This window comes from Panulirus ornatus, chromosome 56, assembly GCF_036320965.1.
Source record: "Panulirus ornatus isolate Po-2019 chromosome 56, ASM3632096v1, whole genome shotgun sequence".
Lineage (NCBI taxonomy): Eukaryota > Metazoa > Arthropoda > Malacostraca > Decapoda > Palinuridae > Panulirus > Panulirus ornatus.
This window is the reverse complement of record NC_092279.1, coordinates 21,180,738-21,203,612: the sequence shown is the minus strand read 5'-3', so window position 1 is coordinate 21,203,612 and position 22,875 is coordinate 21,180,738. Positions and strand designations below refer to the sequence as shown.

The 22,875-nt window shown below is 38.9% G+C and overlaps 1 protein-coding gene across 10 annotated transcripts in view; it reads right to left on the bottom strand.

The window, feature by feature from the left end:
- The window catches only part of ZnT49B (Zinc transporter 49B), a 43,134-nt gene extending 33,170 nt beyond the window's left edge, over positions 1 to 9,964 (bottom strand). Inside the window, exons 1-4 of one of the 10 annotated variants that reach the window (XM_071694036.1) lie at positions 9,478 to 9,964; positions 5,167 to 5,256; positions 2,771 to 2,998; positions 1,667 to 1,868 (exon numbers count right to left, since the gene is read on the bottom strand). In XM_071694036.1, the coding sequence (XP_071550137.1) occupies positions 1,667 to 1,868; positions 2,771 to 2,998; positions 5,167 to 5,256; positions 9,478 to 9,568 (611 nt within the window). In that variant the 5' untranslated portion in view covers positions 9,569 to 9,964. Of the gene's footprint in view, positions 1 to 1,666; positions 1,869 to 2,770; positions 2,999 to 5,166; positions 5,258 to 9,277; positions 9,389 to 9,477 lie in introns of those variants that run through there. The other 9 variants (XM_071694037.1, XM_071694038.1, XM_071694040.1 and 6 more) reach the window with 9 other exon arrangements.
- Between the last annotated feature and the right edge of the window lie 12,911 nt (positions 9,965 to 22,875).

Genomic DNA, 22,875 nt, shown 5'->3' with positions numbered 1-22,875 from the left:
TCAGAGCTGTGCAATTTGACAACCACTGAAGTGCTGGCTCATTACACAGCTGTCACTAACCCTCCAAATGCCCAGAAAGGTAGTACCAATAATATACCTCTCTGATCAGTTACTGCCTACCAACATCAACTACTACTATATTGTCACTCATATTCATGTTGGTAAAACACAGGCTTTTCAAATCTAATCAAATGTGAAGCAGTTCTACCCTCCTTTACAAAAGCCAAATTAGTATAAGCAAATAACTGTGCACTGATTATGGCCATGTACATACAAGTCCATTTGTAATTATCACTTCTACAAATATATGTATCATGAACTCCATTACCAATTCCATAGGGTGGATCAGGTGGATACAGCCTCTGAAGCCTATCATACATATCCTCAATCTAGTACATTAAAGTGAGACATGGACTTCTACACTTATAAAAGCTTTTCTTACTTTTTAATTCTGCAAGCTGAGCTGATTCTTCAAGTGAGACCAAGGCCTTCATTCATGACACCTCTACACACAAAATGCTTCCACTGCATCTACTTCCTGACCTTACTCTAGCATTTCCTCTAAAACTATATCATCAACATCCCTAAAACTCCCTTACAGCATCTACCCTTCTTCAGCAGTCTACTTATTTTCCTTGTACTTCCTATTTTTATAAGTCCTATTCAACCATACCATCCTAAGAATCTTACTTCCATGATGACTTCACACTGCATAATCTTATGACTCCTCCATTCTATCTAGCCTCCTTATTCCAACCATACTATGCAAATTATCTACCTCTACCATTCTTCTTTTTTACCTTTCCTGATCCATATACCATTGAGTTTCACAACTAAAGAGCAATGAAAAAAAAGACTCATGAATATAAGCTTCTTGCACAATCTACACTTATTTTTTTCTTCATTCAGTCACCAGAGCTTTCTGTGAACCTCAATTTTTCTCCCTCGCACAACCATAATCTCACCAGCAGCTTTGCTGAATACACGTTCTTCTTCTATTAAAGAACTTTCTCTATTACTAATACAAGTGCAAAGGGATAGTCTTAACATCCCCTTCTCTTCCTAAAACCAGCTTGTTTTTGACCAACAAGGGGTTCCTTATCATTTTACAAAAACATTCACTATCCTGCCATACTCCTTGCAAACTATACTAAGGAGACATTCCTCTGTAATTCGCTCAATCACTTTCAGTCTTCTTTTGCCTTATGCAGCAGAATAATTATCACCTTTGTCTAATCATCAGGCACTTGAACATATTCCCACACTTTCCAAATAAAAGGAATAACATACGTGTGTGCCTGACAAAATCATTCATTTTTTTTACTCTTTAGAGATAGTTAAATATGTGAAAATACTGCACAGCTTTTAGTTATCAAAAATACCCACGTCTAGTGAATATAAGATTGATAATGAAAACAAAAATATCTCCCTATTTGTAAAAATTCATGAAAATAAAATACTAAAAATGGTGCACATCTTAAGACTTTCAAGTTACTTCCTTCAACTACTCAAACTTAATACTGTATTTTCAAAAGCTAAAAACATTTTACTTTCAAGAAATTACTTTATTTGGAAATATTCTGCAATATGATTTATATGAAGAGCCCTCTTAGCAGAAATCCATTTCCTATGTTCATCACCTTAAAAAAATAAACACTTCCCTTACTTGGCTTCTACATCCTTCCTCCAATAAACAGTAATGGGGGGTTCATTTTCAAATGGAGAACGTCTCTTGGTTTTGCGAAGATTTTCTAAGTCAGATGGCTTTAAAAGAAACTCAGCCATTGCACGTACAGCGGTTATGAAGTTTCGTTCAGTGGATGGATGAGATGTGTCGAACTTTATTCGTTCTTTTTTCCGAGGCATCACTGCAACGACAGAAAATTTCAGAAGATAACCTTAAAAAAGAAAAATATGTGAGTTCTTTTATAGCATCAATGATAAGTCCTTGGGAACTGGGTGGCCCTTGGCCTCTGCCAAAATGACTTGAGATGGGAGCCCATTCTACAAAATCTATTCCTACAAAAGATGCATGTGACCTTAATTGCCTGTAACTGCCTACAATAACAAATGGAAATTTGAATGCCTGGTAGATTATCTGAATGAGTGGATTAAATGATAAGTCTAAGCAGATGGATGTGGCAGATACTCTTAGGGATGGGTAATTTAGACATGATGGGTACGTGCAAGACTCACTTGGAAAAGCTCAAGCACTGTGGAACCACTGACTGGACAAAGTTCAGGCACTGAGGAATCTTTGACTAGAATCACATGAGAGATGCAAGATCAAGACTGTTAAATGGTATAGATGGTTATATGAAGGTGTGGAAACTTTGAGGAGAAAGGAGTGCTTTTAAAATATGGTTGACTGCAAATACAGAAGTTCTAAGGCTTCAGTTACAAACCATGAGTGATATCTAATATGACATTTAGTTTTACAGTTACAAAATGATGTTTATCTATCTATTTATTATCATTACTACATTCCCAATCAATGGAGCAGATCAGGCATATATAGCATCTGCAGCATCACTCACACACATCCTCAACCCATGTCCAGTGCATTTAAGTGAAACAGGCTTTCACACTTATTAGGATACTTCTTACTTTTTCCACTTACACACTAAGCTATGCTTACCTTCTTCAAAAATAAAAAATAAATGTCTATTGGCTGAACATGAAAAAAAATGTCTATTGGCTGAACTAACTCGTACAACAAAATGACTGCTAAAACTGCCAGACGAGACCGCAAATGTTGGTTTGTAAGTACCTCTGATGACTGCTTCTTTAAGCCGTGATGTGGCTGAAATGGAAGGGCTTCGGGTTTCCGGAGCGGCCTTCTTAGTAGTGCTTTCCGTATTGGTAGGAGAAGTGTCCCTTCCATGTGACTGACCAACAGAGGCCAGCTTATGACACAGCTGGACTAAACGAACTTGTTGATATTGACTGTAGCTCAGGTCACTCTTGCATGGTTCAGTCACAAGTAATTGATGACTCACTGAAAAATTTAGACCATTCTTCAATAAGAAATTAATAAACTGCATAATCATAACATGGCATTCTCCTACTGGCTGTTGCTACCAGCTGCCCCATTCTTCTGAGAACATGATCAGCACCCCGATTTTTCAAAAGAAAGGGGAAAGTAGAGTGGGAAACACAAGCAAAAAAAAAAAAAAAAAAAAAAAAAAACTGCCAGTGGGACATAGTCTTGGATAGAAAGTTTATCATTCTTCATTACATAAATTTCTCTCAGGTCAAATCATCCTACACATCTTTAGAGCATACAAACATGAAGGTGGCGGGGTAGACATAAACCTCTTTCAGAAAAAGGGGTAAAGTCTGGCAAAAATGTTATCTCAACTTTTATCTTGTGGCACACTAGGGTCTATCTGCCCCAAAGATGGCAGCCCCACTTGATCCTTGACAACTAGAACAAAGTATGGTTCATGAATATGCTAGACAAATTCCAGAGACCTCAGCTATTTATGTCTGTCATGAAAAGGTTTTTCAGAAAGGTCAAGGTGGAGGATAATGCTCCTAAATGGTTCTTTAAAAAGGTCAAAGTAGAGACTTCCTTTCCAAAAGACTCTTAGAAAGGTCAAGGTGGAAGCTACCTTCCTAATACCATGGGCTCTAAAATGTAAGCAATGTTTGGCCAACAAAACAAACCTCTTAATTCAGTGAGAGATGTTTCTTGCTAGGAGAGGTTTTCTGCTTCCTGTATAGGAAAATGTCTGTTACACTTAACAGTCTCTGGTGACCTTTACAATTCCCTTGCAAATTAAACTGGGTATAAGATATTGTGTTCTTAAATTGTAGTCTTTAAAGAATAAATGAAAATACCAGTAGGCATATTTCTAAACAGAAAAATGGCCAAAACCAGGAAACATGAGAAACAGAAGGAAGGAAGGAAGGGAAGAAAGTGTCTCTATCCACTTCAAAAAGATAAAAACTTAAAATGCAATAACTTCAATACATGGATGATTCATATAGAACAATTTGGTTACAAAAATATACCCCCCCACCAAAAAAAAAAAAAAAAAAGGTCTGCAATCCTGAGAATTATGTGGCAAGCAGAGAGAGAGACAGAGAGAGTGAGAGAGATCTACTTCACCAGAGGGTATGGGATTAAGGGTTTCTAACTGCTGGGGAACCTTGAGATTATTTCACGGCTTATGGGATGACCCAGCCTTGAAAAGCAGGAGTAAATATATTTATTTATTCATTGATATATCATACTTTGTTGCTGTCTCACCAGAGGGTATGGGACTAATGGTTTCTAACTGCTTGGGAACCTTGAGATTATTTCACAGCTTATGGGGAGACCCAACCTTGAAAAGCAGTAGTGAATATATCTATTCATTCATTTATATATCATACTTTGTTGCTGTCTCCCGCGTTAGTGAGGTAGCGCAAGGAAACAGATGAAACAATGGCCCAACCCACCCACATATACATGTATATACATACACGTCCAACACGCATATATCCTATACATACACATCCAACACGTCCATATATCCTCTTTGTCAATCTTTCCTCACTCATTCTCTCCATGTGACCAAACCATTTCAAAACACCCTCTTCTGCTCTCTCAACCACACTCTTTTTATTACCACACGTCACAACTCTATCTATAGCAATCGCCTCACATCCATATAACATTGTAGGAAACACCATTCCTTCAAACATACCCATTTTTGCTTTCCAAGATAAAATTTTTGCCTTCCACACATTTTGCAACACTCTCAGAACATTTGCCCCCTCCCCCACCCCATGACTCACTTCCGCTTCCATGGTTCCATCCGCTGCCAAATCCACTCCCAGATGTCTAAAACACTTCACTCCCTCCAGTTTTTCTCCATTCAAACTTACTTCCCAATTGACTTGTCCCTCAACCCTAATGTACCTAATAACCTTGCTCTTATTCACATTTACTCTCAGCTTTCTTCTTTCACACACTTTACCAAACTCAGTCACCAGCTTCTGCAGTTTCTCACCCGAATCAGCCACCAGCGCTGTATCATCAGCGAACAACAACTGACTCACTTCCCAACTTTCTAAAAGGGGAAACAGAAGAAGTAAATATATAACTCGGATAATATTTCCATAAAGTATTGTGATATCTCATAATTATAGCTGATATAAATGAACTAAGTAACTCACCTATGCATGAAACTGCTTTGCTGCCACGGTGAGCCTTTTCTCTCATTATGAAATTTAAGATTTTGAAGGTTCTGGGATACATAACTGGACCTGATAAGACAAAAAATTAGATAGTAACACATCACTTTAGAGCACAGTATTGCATAGAAGAGATGTCAGAAGTAATATGATTGAATTTCCTGTATAAATATTGTATGTGTGGTATACTGATTTCATAAATAAAAGATAGTTATCCTAGCTGAAATTTACACTTGATAAGACAAGGGAAATTCAGGTTAGCTTAATCATGGAAGGATTCAGAATAACTACAAAAAGCACCAGCAATTAGAAAATGAACTTGATTAGGATAGAAAAATTACCCTGTAAACAATCTTTTACGTAAGCTTCAAATCAACATCCTATAATCTAAAGGCTGACAAAGACTAAGCATTTTGTTACTACTCTACTGCACACAAAAAAAATAAATTTCATTTGTGATCTCTGAGGAAATGTTACTGGTAAACAGGTGCACAGTAGATTATCTCCTTTCATTTCAATGAGTCTCTTTACATAATGAGATTGGACTTTTTCTATTGATATTCAACAAATCACATTCACATTACTAGGCTGGAGTTTTCATACAGATGCCAAATAGACTGGAGTTTTCATACATATGCCAAATAAATTTCATAGTATACTAAAGTTTTCATAAATATGCCAATTAAATTTTCATAAATATGTCAAACAAACTTTGCAATATACTAGACTGGAGTTTTCATAAATATCTTAATCAAATTTTGTAGTATGTCTTCCAAATATCAAACTGCGAATAATTTTGACACCAATATATGAATTTCAGGCGAGAGCTTTCATAAATAGGCCAAATAAATTTTCATGAATATGCCAAATAAATTTCTTAGTATACCAGACTGGAGTTTTCATATATATATTAATCAAATTTTGTAGTATGTCTTTCAAATGTCAAACTGCAAATAATTTGGATACCAATATATGAATTTGTAACATGTCTTTTAAAGGTTATGATGTAAACAAATTCATAAAAAATTTTCAATTTATAGTACTCTTGCAATAAATCTTCTAAAATCATTTCAGGACAGTGATGATAACCAAAACCTTGCTTTCAATCCAAAATATCTTTACAGAATTTTGAAACATCAGCAGCAGCTACACAACCTGCTGCTAACAGTGCAGCCTTGGTTGGACTGTAATTCTATTTACACAGCTCCATATTTTGATCATGTGGCATAAGATCTGTCTCCCCACCACTGTTCTACCGTTTTCCTCTTTTTCACTTACTGCTCCCCTAACTTAACAGTCTATGTTCCAGCCATGAGGCCGCAGTATCCTCTCACCCTCAAGCTGAGGTCTTTTACCTAGATTTCAATGTACACTAGGAATGATACAAGCAAATTAACCACCTTTCCTTCTATTCCAGCCTGTTACAACGACTTTCTTAACACAGCATTCCTTTACACCCCTAAATGGTTCAAGGAACAACACTTACATAAATGTCACTTTACTAACTGCACCTCCTCCTCCAGCTGGCCCTTTTAAAGACTAACACTAAGCCTTCAATAGTGGTGACTATACCAGTTTCAGAAACTTTCTTGTTGACTATTTACTGAAAAATTACTGCATCTCCTAGAGTGATGCTTCTATTTCTGCTGAACATATAGCAAAGGAATTTTTGTGGGACTGTGGGCATATATCACCTGTTCCTCTAATATCATACCTACTTTCAGTCTTAGCATATTCTCCTATACTCAGATGCCAGGTTCAGATATTTCTCACTTGAGTTTACCATCAAGAATAAGTTACCAGCAAACAGCAACAGACTCATCTCCCAGGCCCCCTCCACTGCCAGTAAACTGCAAACCTACACTACTATCCATGACCCTCAAATTTACCTCCCTCACCATCCCCATCTACACAGATGAAACAGCCAAGGTGAAATTATGCACCCTTGTTACGACCCATCTTCATATGGAACCCCTCATCCTTCTCTTTTCCTACTTGCGCATATGCCTTTACTATCAGAAACTCCTCAAGCATCTCTGCAAACCCTAGCACATGCTTTCTCCAGATCCATGAACGCCACATACTTTTCTTTCTCTAAGTATATTTCTCACTGACTACAAAGCAAAGCTTGGTCCACACATCCTCTACCACTCCTGAAGCCAAAATTTTCCTTCCTAATCTGTTGCTCTGTGTCTGCTAACATCATCTCTATTACTACTCTCATTCACAACTTACCAGATATACTCAACAAATTAATAACTATAATTTGAACATTCACTTTTGTTCCCCTTGCCTTACTAAAATGGAACAACACAGTTATTCATTCAATCCTCAGGCATCCCACCTTGAGCTATATAAACAATGAAAATCAATACAAATGTGTATTTTGAGGAACAAAAGATCACTCTTAAATACAGTAAGTCCAGCTGAGTCACAGGAGAGCTTACCTGTCACCATCGTTAAGTCTAAGCAAAGTAGTAGGTTGCAAAGGTCAAGCCAAATCTACTTTACCTTACCAACCATGAGGATGTGACTCCCAATAACTGAGTTCAATGAAATATAATACTTCAAATCATGTTCTGCAACTGTTACTGTATTCTCTAACACCACACTAATTTACCAGAACAAAATCACTTATCATTCAAAGCTAATAGCAATGTAAAACTAAACTGATAAGCTACCCTTAACTCATACAACTTTACCTAATATCATTCAATAAGATGTAATGCTCTAAATAATGCTACAAAATACTATTCTACTCTACACTAAATACCAATGAAGAACTAAATCTATATTTAAAGATAACAGTAATGTTAAGCTAAATTGGTGAATTACCTAAACTTTTAGTAATTCATCAGTTTAGCTCCATATCAAAACAGAGCCTTTGAAAACCCCATTCAACCTTCTTAAAAGTTGAAATCTATCTTATTTTCAATAATCTAAAAAATTATACGTCATTCTCATGAAAATGCACAGTCGTGCTGCTGGATGTAAACATACAGAAGACAGTTCATGACATCCAGCAGAACAATATTTCAGTATAATCCTACTATCACTTCAGCTACTGAAGTCTTCTGGGTAATGTTGATATCATACAAGTGCATTAATTACTTTCGCGTTAACAAACCTCACAGAAATAACTTTTACTGCCTTTACAAAATCATTCATTAAATGAAATATTCTAAATCATGCTCTGCAAGTACATAATTCTGTAATGACAATAAACTGGCAAACCTAAAGCACAAGTAGCTATTTCCTGAAACTAGTTTTGATGCGGAGCTATACTGATAAATGATCTGACTTTTATCCTGGAGTTGTACCCTTAGCATTTCCAATGATCCATATATGTATGAACTGATAGCAACACTTTATGATCTGTGGTCCTGTATGGTGAATATCCCAGGCTTCCTAAACTCTAAGGGAGACCCATAGAAGATATATGGGAACTCCTAAGATAAGAAGATAAAGGTTGGTCTACGTAAAACAACCTCAGTGTTAGAACCCTGGTCTCAGTGATGAAGCAGCTTTTGATGAAAAAAAATCTGTTAGTACAAAATACAGACTATCACATATTGAGGCCAACAACTAATCCGGTGATAGTGAATCATTCAGCCCAACACTCCTAATACATGGCAAACTGACAATCATATTATCTAAAACTTTTAGATCTTTGCATATTTAATCCAAATATAACCTAGATGTCACACTGGCTGAGAACTACCTTCTTCAAAGACACAACATTAATAAAAACATACTTTGACGATCTTGACCTTCTACCAACACTCCTGACAAGGCAAAATGACGATTGTATTAATTAAAACCCTTTGATTTTCGCATCTTTAATCCGCATAGAAGTTATATCTCACAAAAACTGAGAACTATCTTCATCAAAGGGACGACAACCTTAATAAAAACATACTTTGACAATCTTAACCTATCGGTTTTCACATTACCAACAGGGAAGCCCTAACTCTACTTTATCCCTTTATCACTCTGTATGGTTATCAGTGCCTAAAGAATTACAGATTATGTTCATTAAAGTCAGAATTGAACTTGATTAGTGTAAAATACAGGTAATGCATTCCATTTATACTTAACAATTCTCAGATTTGACAGCTCAACACAAACTATGAGTCTATGACTCTCTTTTTTCGACAAATAATACCAGGTGACTTGCTAAAGTAAAAATCGTTTACTCGTTTATCAAAACATCTTTTTATATCATAAAATATACTTTCGATCCACAATGGTCTGAGATGATAAAGATACAACTTAGATGAAATATTTTTTTACCATAACTTTTTCTGCCGGCAACAGTAGTAACGCGTAAACACAACTGTATTGCATCACTGGTCGTGGGATCGACAACCCTAGTTACATACATTTAGATTAAAAGAAAGGCCTTGTAATGACACAAAACAAACTAAAAACAAAGTCAGAAGGAGTGGAGTAGCTCACAATAAATTTAGGAAAATTGTTATCATCAACAGTTCATACACTTCTAGATTATAAATGAAAGAATTTCATTTTGAATCATGTAGGCAATTAATAAAGACATCTTATCTCTTATCAAATGTTGCATTCATAACAGAAAATTTAAAATTACACAGTCACGATCTATAAATATGTAATTTTTAAAGTCATAAGGAATTTCACTGTGCATAATTGAAAATACTGATTACAGTCTAAAATCACGAGCAATAGTCGGGAGCGAAGCTTCTGTTAAGATACAAAATGAACAAGAAAAAAGTGGACTTGTAATAACTGCATTATGTACAGTATTAACAGTTGTAGCGACACAGTATCTACGTTGCTCCACCTTGCTCGCAGTCGCTGTACACGTTGGGGGGTCATAATGATAGCAACTCTGGTGTTCTGAACTTTTGCGTGAAGGACCTTTGCGCTGTGTGTGCTCTTCCTCGCTTCCCGAATCGATCCACAGCCTTTCATGCCCACAGATACAATTGAATGATTTCTCCTCCCAGGCCACATCTAAGGAATCTTGGTAACTCCTCCTCCCTCATGTAACACAACCACAGGACCTCAGCAACGTTCTCTTCCTCCTGTAGCATAGCCATGGGACCTCGGTGACGCGTCCTCCATCCCGCATCACAATAATGGGACCGGTAACGCCTCCTTTCTGCAGCCACAGTACCTCAGCAACACTTCTTCCCTCCTGCAGGAGAACTCGAAGATCCCAGGAACGCCTCCTACCTCTTGCGCCTCTTTCCCAGTGGAGCTATACTACTCCTGCAGTGGGGTAGGACACTCTTCTACCTGATGATATTACAGCGATCATCACGTCATATGGTGCTATATGGAGGTTATCTTAGCTGAACGTTTTAATATCCCTGATGACGATGATCAGCTGGAGCCACCATGCCTGTTGATCCAGGCCCAGCAGAACTCCTGTTAGGTCATGATCACTGACGCTTGTTTTAACACTGACACTATGGCCACAACATTGACGTTGTTTGCTCAGAACTGACACTACAGCCATAAAACTTATTTTGTTGACAATATACTACTGGATCAACATCAACGTTACTAGCTCAAGACTGGTACTTTTGCCTCAGCAATGAAACTTGTCTTAACAATGATACTGTCACCTCAGCAGACATTGTTGCCTTAACAAGGAAATCATCCGAGGGAAAATATGTTAAGCAATGGAGCAATTAGGAAGAGCAACAAACTGATGGCCAAATGGTAGGTATGCTTCCATGACATAATATGTGAACAGTTTCAATGACTGTCTGACGAAGGTGTCGCTAAAGGAAACTCATACCAAACACAAAAAAATCAAGTAAAGTTTTAGGTTTGTTGCAGCGAGTGTATCACTGTAAACATGTAAAGGGTAAAAGCGCACATTACACATCAGCAGGTTACCCACGTTAAAACAAGGGAAGAATAGTTAACTTAGACAAGACATTGAAAAATAACGGGTAACTTGTTACTTTGTTTTTGTTTAAGAGGTTTGTGCCTTGCTATACACCTGCTAGCCAAAAGCATGACACTGTTTGGCGTGATAATAAAGAATAACACCACAGACAACAATACAAAAACAGAGAGAGAGAGAGAGAGAGAGAGAGAGAGAGAGAGAGAGAGAGAGAGAGAGAGAGAGAATAAAAGCGCACCACACTTTTAAACGTTGACTTCTTACTGTCATCTCAAAGTATTTTCGTTAACACACTCTGCACGTGATCAGCCCATGACTGAAGTCCAACGTGTCCAACCCAAATTTTCCTCCATCGATCCTTCCCAGGTCTTTTCCCGCTACGAGTTAAACGCCACGATACACACACACACACACACACACACACACACACACACACATATATATATATATATATATATATATATATATATATATATATATATATATATATATATATGTCCATATAAATATGGTAATAACCTGCGTTTCGCGGAAAGTACGTTATGTATCGGCTTGGGAAAGCGGGTTCGGCATTAAAACAGCATTAGAGGCCGCGGCCACATAAGTCGCGTAGATTTTCGCAAGAAGTTGTAACTGCATTCCTTGATATTTATAGCTCTAAATATGTGGCCGTGCATAGAGAGAGAGAGAGAGAGAGAGAGAGAGAGAGAGGGGGGGGGGGGAAGAAGAGGAAGGCAATTTGTTGAAGCTGACAAGTGAATTTCAAGGTACCTTCTGTAGCTCTAACAGTCTAAGCCGATATCATTTTGTGTTTACGTTTGTAGTGCTAATATGGAGGGTCGCGTCACAATAGTTGTTCTTTGATAACTACACTGTATAATTTAGGAAATCAACAACAAATGTTTTTACTTTAAAATTCGTGTGACACTTTTAATTGAGTCAGTGTACCTGTCGGCCACTGTACAAAATAAAGATCAACAACTGGCATCGCGCGTTATCTGCTTTAAATTATTTGATTTACTGTTAACTTAACCTGAATCATCAATCAGTGCCGCTTATCTTCATATTATTTTGTAGTTTCAAGGATAGACTTTCAATAACGCTGGATAGCTAAATATATGTATCTTAGTACTTGTGAGATATATGTGTCAACCAGAAGTCACCATGTGGTCTGATCGTGCTATCACCATGGCAACGCCGTGCCTGTAACGCCGCACACTATTGGCTGTTATGCAACGATCGACCAATGGCAGCCAACTTAAGTTTCCAGTATGGAAACTGTAAACAATTTAGCAGGTGAACCAACATTAGTATATTATGCAGTTTATACGGTGCTCTCCTAGAACCAATACACTGTCAAAAATATGCTTTTAGCTGAAGGGATAACTAACGAATGGTGAATATCTTTCGCATCCAATAGGTAAGTGGAAGCCCTTAATCATAATATATTTATATGATTCTGAATATGATGTCCATTTTTCAGTCATCTGTTAACAGTATGTCAATTAGAACATTCAAAATATATGTAAAATCGGTTTTTGTATTAATGAATTTACGCTCACGGTATTTTTTTTTTTCCAATTTACTTAAATTTCAGGTGCTGAGCAAAGGGCAGCAGATTAGGTCTGGTTCCTTTCGAATCTGGGACTGACCCTTATGTTTTCACTATCGAGTCCGTTTATTGTCATTAATCCTATCTGCAGAGAATTGGAAACCTACTGTCCATTGGTCGGGACCATAGGTGTTGTGACAAAGTTGGCGTCTCGGTTGGAAACAATGGATGACGTTTCTAACTGCGAGCGATAAAGATTGTGCTCAGAGGACCCTACCAATACGGAAAGATTGCACGTATAGTGGGACAGGTCAAAGGTAAACAATGAAACAGGTCAAAGGTAAACAAAGTCGAAGGTGTTCAGAGAAGTGGTCGTGACGATGGGGACTACCCCTCCCCCCATACTTGATTGGTTTCCCGCGTAAGCGAGGTTGCGCCAGAACAGATACAGAAAGGCAGCATTCGCTCGCATGCATCCTCTTGCTGTCACATACAGCGCATAAAACCCACAGACCTTTCAATGGTTTCCCCGGCACTTTTCGCATGCCCTCCTGATTCAGTCTAATGACAACCCGTCGACCTCTGTACACCAAATCGTTCCAATTCACTCTATCGTGTTACATGCATTTGACCCTCCTCCATGTTCAGACTCTGATCACAAAATCTTTTTCACTCCATTTTTCCATCCATTCCCTCCATTTCTGACATATATCCTCTATAACAACTTCTCGCTCATTTTCTTCAAACGTTCAACTCTCAGCCACACTCTTTTAACTATCACACCTTTCTCTTGCCCTTTTATTACTTGCTGGATCAAACCATCTCATACGATACACTGTTCTCAAACATCTCATTTCCAGCACAACGACCCTAAATATCTCTCATTCCTCACCCACTCCTCTTGCTTCGTTTATTTTCACTTTTTGCCATTCTACAGCCAATCTCTCTTGGTTTTTCTTCACACACATATCACTTTTCCAAGCTCACTTTCACCACTCTATTCTCACTCATATCGTTTCATCTTTTCCTAAAGCCCCTACAAATCTTCATTCTTGCCACCACTAAGTAATGTCCTGACATCCCACCGGCTACCTCTCTAAACATATCAACATCCAAGTCTCTTTTTAGTACGCCTGTTAGTTAGTATGTAATCAGCAATGCCCAGTCATCATACCTCCTACTCACCCACGTATACTTGTGCATATCACACTTTTTAAACCAGGTATTCCCAATCACCAGTCCTTTTTCATCACCCAAGTCCACGAGCAGTTCACCATTCTTTAGTGACCTCAATGAATACACCATGCCACCCAATTATGCCCTTAACTGCCACATGACTTACTCTTGCACTTGCATCACCCATCACTGATACCCGATCTCTAGCGTCAAAACTGCTGACACGCTCAATCAGCAGCTCCCAGAACACTTGCCTCTCATCCTCCTCTTTCTCATGACCAGGTGCATTAGCACCAACAATCGTCTGTCTTTCGCAATCCAATTCAAATTTTCATCCACACTGAGTCTGGAACTCACTTCTATACATTCACACATTCCCACAATCCCTATGTGACGATCAGCTCCTGTCCTCACACCAACACCTGACTTTACCTGTAAGACATTCCCAAACCATTCTTGCACCTTTACCCTTGAGCTCTGCCATACTCAGAGCCAGAACATATATGTTTCGTTCCTCAAACAAACTGTCTCTCCTCTCTTCTCATCTTGGTTACACACACACACACACAGACACACACACACACACACACACATATATATATATATATATATATATATTTTTTTTTTTTTTTTTTTTTTTTTTATACTTTGTCGCTGTCTCCCGCGTTTGCGAGGTAGCGCAAGGAAACAGACGAAAGAAATGGCCCAACCCCCCCCATACACATGTACATACACACGTCCACACACACAAATATACATACCTACACAGCTTTCCATGGTTTACCCCGGACGCTTCACATGCCTTGATTCAGTCCACTGACAGCACGTCAACCCCTGTATACCACATCGCTCCAATTCACTCTATTCCTTGCCCTCCTTTCACCCTCCTGCATGTTCAGGCCCCGATCACACAAAATCTTTTTCACTCCATCTTTCCACCTCCAATTTGGTCTCCCTCTTCTCCTCGTTCCCTCCACCTCCGACACATATATCCTCTTGGTCAATCTTTCCTCACTCATTCTCTCCATGTGCCCAAACCATTTTAAAACACCCTCTTCTGCTCTCTCAACCACGCTCTTTTTATTTCCACACATCTCTCTTACCCTTACGTTACTTACTCGATCAAACCACCTCACACCACACATTATCCTCAAACATCTCATTTCCAGCACATCCATCCTCCTGCGCACAACTCTATCCATAGCCCACGCCTCGCAACCATACAACATTGTTGGAACCACTATTCCTTCAAACATACCCATTTTTGCTTTCCGGGATAATGTTCTCGACTTCCACACATTTTTCAAGGCTCCCAAAATTTTCGCCCCCTCCCCCACCCTATGATCCACTTCCGCTTCCATGGTTCCATCCGCTGACAGATCCACTCCCAGATATCTAAAACACTTCACTTCCTCCAGTTTTTCACCATACAAACTCACCTCCCAATTGACTTGACCCTCAACCCTACTGTACCTAATAACCTTGCTCTTATTCACATTTACTCTTAACTTTCTTCTTCCACACACCTTACCAAACTCAGTCACCAGCTTCTGCAGTTTCTCACATGAATCAGCCACCAGCGCTGTATCATCAGCGAACAACAACTGACTCACTTCCCAAGCTCTCTCATCCCCAACAGACTTCATACTTGCCCCTCTTTCCAAGACTCTTGCATTTACCTCCCTAACAACCCCATCCATAAACAAATTAAACAACCATGGAGACATCACACACCCCTGCCGCAAACCTACATTCACTGAGAACCAATCACTTTCCTCTCTTCCTACACGTACACATGCCTTACATCCTCGATAAAAACTTTTCACTGCTTCTAACAACTTTCCTCCCACACCATATATTCTTAATACCTTCCACAGAGCATCTCTATCAACTCTATCATATGCCTTCTCCAGATCCATAAATGCTACATACAAATCCATTTGCTTTTCTAAGTATTTCTCACATACATTCTTCAAAGCAAACACCTGATCCACACATCCTCTACCACACACATATATATATATATATATATATATATATATATATATATATATATATATTTCAGAAAAGTGAGGGAACGACCATGACGAGAGGCAAGAAACAAAGTGTGAGGGTGAACGGACGACGGACGACGGGTGGCGTGAATACACTGAGCGGCCAGGAGCGTGAAGCAGACAAGACTACCCTGCCCTCAATCACCAGTGGTGGTGGTGGCCACGGCAGCCATGGTGTAGCCCGACACACGCTACAGCAGCTGCTTGTGACCACGGAGATCCTGGTTCCTCCAATGGTAAGCTATTGCTAGCGTCTTGACAACAAGAGACATACAAAACTCAAGATGACCTTATTTAAGCCACTTCATAACGTTTGCAAAGCTTCGCCATCACTTAGTTTGGTGAGGGCGCCAATCAATGACAACCTTTTCTCAGATGATTGATACGTTTATTAAGATAAAAAAAAACTAAAATACTTCTAGGGGTAAGTCATCTCTAACCCCAACCCAAATCAATTATGTTCCTCCAGGGACCCATTTAATTCTAAGGTATGCCATTACCGGTATAAGTTTTCTCTTTTCCAGAATCATTCTGTAATACATGACATTCCGTACCATGGTCTCTCCACAAGCAGCCAAGTGTCGCGAAAGGCAATAGTCGGCGTCTGGGGCGAAAGGGATCACCTAGCCTGCGAGCTGCTTCTGCTTCACGATCCACAGTTGCAACCGAAGTTATTCACAAGGTAAAGTCCATCTGTCTCTGACTCCATTCTCATTTCCATGAGACAGACTAGGTACATTCAGTCTCTCACATCTCATGTGCATGCTTTACACATGCCTAGTGCGCTTAAACAAAATAGCTCCTTATACCCCCAGAACACCATTACCACTGGGTGGGGGGGAAACTTAAGAGGGGTGGTAAGGGGGGGGGGTATGAGTTTTCTCCTCTACGACTCAGTCGTCTGTTCTCGAAGCTCGCGGTAAATGGGGAACATGTATGAAAGACAAGATTTATGTTGCACTGGGATAGCGTTTGCCCCGTCTCTTATCCTTGTATATGCACCATGTCTTTACTCCTATGTATGCACTGTACAAACAGATAATGCAAAGGTCATGAGGGAAGTGAAAAGCGAGGAATGCATTCACTTTATATAGGAAACCTAAACACATTCCAAAGTTGTCCTGAAACGTGGTTGTAAAATTCAACCCGTGAAAATGTAAGGGAATGACGATGGGACAAAGTGTCCGACGACCTCAATGTGAATATCATCTAGCAGGAAATAGCTTCAGGATTCTGTGTGAGAAGGACTGGGTGTCGGAATCGTCCCTAACCTGCCGCCAGTATCCCATATTAGAACTAAGGAAGTATTTAGCAAACTACTCATATCCCACGTAAGTCAAGATTTGGTCACTGTACCAAAAGAACAAGATAAGAGCTTATAGAGAAGTTTAGAGCAGGGGAACAAAAAATCGTTCTAGAGTTAGTAGAGCTAAGTTACAAGGTAAGGCTTGAAGATTTGGATTTACCCACACTGGAGGAATGTAGAGTTTGGGGTAGCCTGGTCATAACTTTCAAATTTTTAAAACATATCAGTGATATGAACAATGAAGTTCTTTGAGAGACGTAGGGATTAGGGCAACCTGATTAAATAACATAAAATTTAGAAACATTCAAAAGGATGGAAAGAAATGTTTATAGTATGAGTGGCGGATGAAGAGAGTAGAATGACCGAGGACATGGTAAACAGCAAACAGAAGTTCAAGACTGCATATCAAAGAGTGTTCAAGAGATGGGAACCTCACTAACGTAAAATTCCCTCATTGTACAGTACAAATCACATACACCTGAATATGTTTCCAGATGACGCAAAAGTCATGGGGAAGTGAAAAGCAAGGAGAATTGCTTCACCTTACATGGGGACCTAAACAGACTCCAAAGTTAGTCTGATACATGGTTAATGAAATGCAGCCCAAGCAATGGTAAAGGAATGGGGATGGAAGAAAGTGGATGAATATGGGGCCGCACAAGTATAAAACTCCCTCCCCATACAAGTAACAGGCGACCCAACATACTTTCTATGTTATTTAAAATCTAACGTATTACAATACCCTGTGACGAGTAAAATAATGCCAATATCTTTGAAGACATCGAAAAAACAACCTTACGACCCTTCCCCAGTCACACCCCAAAGTTAGGAAGCTAATGCTCTAAAACCAAATAAACAACGATGTAATTGTTCGAGTAAGAAGACTTTTATGTACATTTTCTTGTGTAAGCGAGTGTGAAATTTAGTAGTAAAGGTCTCAGAGTTTTCACTGGCAGCCACCCACCATAATTACTCTTAAAGGTATTGATGCAATCTCATTTTTCGTTCTCGAGCGTATCAGTGACTCCCTGTGAAATGCTAGGATTACAATGCATATTTCAAGAATGGATGAATCAGACTTGTATAAATTTCTGAAATTTCCATATTCATCTATGCCAATGTTCTTTTAACTTTGCATTTGCTTTTACTGCAACCTCTGCAACATGAACAGTTGGCTATAGGACAGGAATAACATATACCCCTAGATCTTCACCAGTTTCCTCCAGCCAGCTTTTCTTTACCCAATGTATGCACACATCGTTCTATTTTCTACCTGCATGCATAATGTATTTGTTTGTACTGAACATAAGAAGCTATTTATTTACCCTTTCTGTACGTTTGCTAGCATGTCTTCAAAATCAATATCCCCGGGCATTTATTCTTCAAGGCTTTGTCTGCAAATCCATGTACCGGGTGCCATCCGCATGATAAATAATAAAGGATAACAAAAAAAAAAAAAAAAGCGTCTAAGAACATTGCCGACAGGATTGTAATAAAAATTTATGAAATTTGTTCTTGGTTCACAAGATCACTATTTGAAATATGTATCCAATCTGATTATTTGCAAGGATAATGAAATCTTACAGAAAGGTTATGTCCTCAAAAAGTGTGGAATTTTTGATATACAAAAAAATACACGGGTAACATACTTTCATCAACTCTATGGGTTTAAAACATGGACGTGGAACAGAACAATTAAAAGAGCAATTACGGGTTACTTGAAGTATTATCCTGGGATGAAGTAATTCTGAAGTGTTACGAAGTGGAACGTCAGTGATGAGACAAAAGAGTGGATTGTGAGAAGTTGCTTAGTCATGTGGAGGAAATATGCAGGCGTGAGTGAAAGGAAATGTGAAGGGTAGACATGGAAAGTGAAAAAAAAAAAAATGCTACGATAGAAACCATACTTGTGTAACGGGTATGGACCATGCAAGTTGTGTTTAGATAGGACAGCCTAGCCCTCAAACATTCTCTGCCAGGGCCACCCTACTATCCCCATTCCCCTACGGAAATTTCTGAGGGGAATAAATATACTGTGACTTCTGTCAAATATTTTGAGAGTTTAAGCTCTACAGCACTGAGCAGTATTTGTGGCTGTGTATGCCTACCTGTTTTATTATCTGTATTGTAATCTGTACATACTCAAGCCTTAGTAAGTGTAAGGTAATGATGAAGTAATATCACCGAAAAAGGGCTTGGTGTAATTACAGTGTTTCATAGAGGGAAACAAACTACAGGAATCTAAGTGCGAAAGAGACCTAGGAATTGAGATTGTGGCCAATCTGTCGCGAGCTGAATCAGAACAATTTAGAACACTTTAATGTGGAAAATTTGAAAATCGCGTTCAATTAAATGGACAAGGAAATATATTCTATTCATATTTATTTTATCATGCTTGATTGCCGTTTCCCGCGTCAGCGAGGTAGTGCCAGGAAACACGGGGGAAATGAAACACGATAAGTTCCCAAGTGCACTTTCGTGTAATAATCACATCATCAGGGGAGACACAAGAGAGAAATATAAGTCAGTTGATAACGAAGAGACGTAGCTAGGAACGAGGAGAAGAGGGAGACCAAATTGGAGGTGGAAAGATGGAGTGAAAAAGATTTTGTGTGATCGGGGCCTGAACATGCAGGAGGGTGAAAGGAGGGCAGGGAATGGAGTGAATTGGAGCGATGTGGTATACCGGGGTTGACGTGCTGTCAGTGGATTGAATCAAGGCATGTGAAGCGTCTGGGGTAAACCATGGAAAGCTGTGTAGGTATGTATATTTGCGTGTGTGGACATATGTATATACATGTGTATGGGGGTGGGTTGGGCCATTTCTTTCGTCTGTTTCCTTGCGCTACCTCGCAAACGCGGGAGACAGCGACAAAGCAAAATATATATATATTATATATATATTATATATATATATAATATATATATATATTATATATATATATATATATTATCCCTGGGGATAGGGGAGAAAGAATACTTCCCACGTATTCCCTGCGTGTCGTAGAAGGCGACTAAAAGGGGAGGGAGCGGGGGGCTGGAAATCCTCCCCTCTCGTTTTTTTTTTAATTTTCCAAAGGAAGGAACAGAGAATTTGGCCAGGTGAGGGTATTCCCTCAAAGGCCCAGTCCTCTGTTCTTAACGCTACCTCGCTAATGCGGGAAATGGCGAATAGTTTGAAAAAAAAAAAAAAAAAATATATATATATATATATATATATATATATATATATATATATATTATAAAGCGGAGACAGCGACAAATATATAAATATATATATATATATATATATATATATATATATATATATATATATATAACGGCCATACACGCACATATACATATCAACATGTACATACATAGACATATACATATGTACGCAAGTACATATTCAATACTTGCTTGCCTTCATCTATTCTGGCGCTACTCCGCCCCACAGGAACAACATCGTTACCCCCTGCTTCAGCGATGTAGCGCCAGGAAAACAGGCCACATTCGTTCACACTCAGTCTCTAGCTGTCATTTGTAATGCACCGAAAACACAGCTCCCTATCCACAACCAGGCCCCACAGACCATTCCATGGTTTACCCCAGACGTTTCGCTGTTCATTGACAGCATGTCGACCCCGTTATACCACATCGTTCCACTTCACTCTATTCCTTACACGACTTTCACCCTTCTGTATGTTCAGGCCACCAATCGCTAAAGAATCTTTTTCACTCCATCCTCCAATTTGGTATCCGCTTCTCCTTGTTCCCTTAACCCATAACATATATATCCTCTTTATCAACCTTTTCTCACTCATTCTCTCCATGTGTCCAAACCATTTCAATACTACTTCTGCTTTCTCAACCACACACTTTTCCACACATCTCTCTTACCCTTTCATCACTTGATCAAACTACAAAGAAATATTTGATAAACTTCACCACACAGACCAAAGTCCAAAAACGATTTTGCCTCTTAAATCTCTACTGCATTCAGATAAACACAGAGATCTGATTAAGCGCTTCCAGAAAAGATAAACTATGATGGTACCTAAATTACTGAGCTGAGCTACAATGAGGAACTGAGGGATACAATTTTCCCGCCAAACCACCAAGGAGGCGAGCAGGGAGAAGGGGATCTTGATTACAGGTTTCTCGATCACTTGGACCAATGTGAGTTTATTTTTTCATGAGATGCAGTAACAGACCTGATGCTACAAGAAATTGGTTGGTAAAAGAGTTCTGTCTAGAGAAGGGTGGTGAAATGATGGGGTGAATAAGGAAACGGTGAATGCCAATATCTACCACACGTTAAGCTACTTGGTGATATTAGAGAGGAAGACATGGGGCCTCTAATGTAGAACTTTCCCCGTACTGTAAAAATACTTAGATACCTCAGGATTGCTTTGTCCGTCCTTTTCGTTGCCTGTCACTCTTTTTTTGGTTGTCAGGAGTAGCAATTAAACCCGGTCACAACTTGAAAAGTGAATGATGCAGTGTATAGAAATGGTAAAAATAACATCAGAGCAACGTTTGTTGTAGACTTAATTCAGTTATTTAAGGTCTATTTAGACTCATGTCTAGTATTTTAACTGTTACGAACCTCCTTTTAACGCAAAGGCGATGCTCATTTGTTTTATGGTGCGTTGATGTCATAAGTTGTTTCGCATATACACACTTTTGGAGGGAACTTGTGTAACAGTCGGCAGGCTCCATGAGTTTGAGGTAATTTACTGATTTGTTCTATTGTTTAAATAATATTCATAAGGCGATTGCGGGTGTACACATCAGAGCAATTATTGAATAAGTGCTGGTTGACCATTATGACATTCATAAACATTTTTTTCTCAGATTTCGATGTTTTTGTAATGGTATCATTATGGAGGAAATGCTTTGCCTTTCAGTTTTGGAATTTTACCAAACTGAATTACGTTGTATGTTCGCACCCTGCAATTGAAAAACTTCCATGGACTTGTTATCCTCCTTTAAAAAGCGCTTAATGGCCTGAACTTTACTCTCAGATTACCCTTCACAAGCCAAAGCTGCTGCTGCAGACTGACGCTGTTCTAATCAGACCAAAAATGATTTATTCAAATCGACGGACATGATTTACCAAAGAAATAGGAAACAAAGACATTAATTGGCGTTATAATGAGAAATGAAAGGTCATTGGGTAAACAAAAAGATGTCCTTGACTTTTTTATTTCAAATCAAATGACCTTTCAGACGCATTTTGCGGTTATTGTTACAGACCTTCACGCACGCATGGGCCGCATAAACTTCCCAGTCCTGTTCGCGGCAGCCGGTCCATAGTCCACCCAGCTGTTCATCCTACCCTAGAGGCTGGTCGGTAAAATGGGTATCTGACATAAGCTAGGGTGTGTATGTGATTACGTAGGAGTAAAAAACACGGTATATATATATATATATATATATATATATATATATATATATATATATATATATATATATATATATATATATATATATTTGCTTTGTCGCTGTCTCCCGCGTTTGCGAGGTAGCGCAAGGAAACAGACGAAAGAAATGGCCCAACCCACCCCCATACACATGTATATACATACGGCCACACACGCAAATATACATACCTACACAGCTTTCCATGGTTTACCCCAGACGCTTCACATGCCTTGATTCAATCCACTGACAGCACGTCAACCCCGGTATACCACATCGCTCCAATTCACTCTATTCCTTG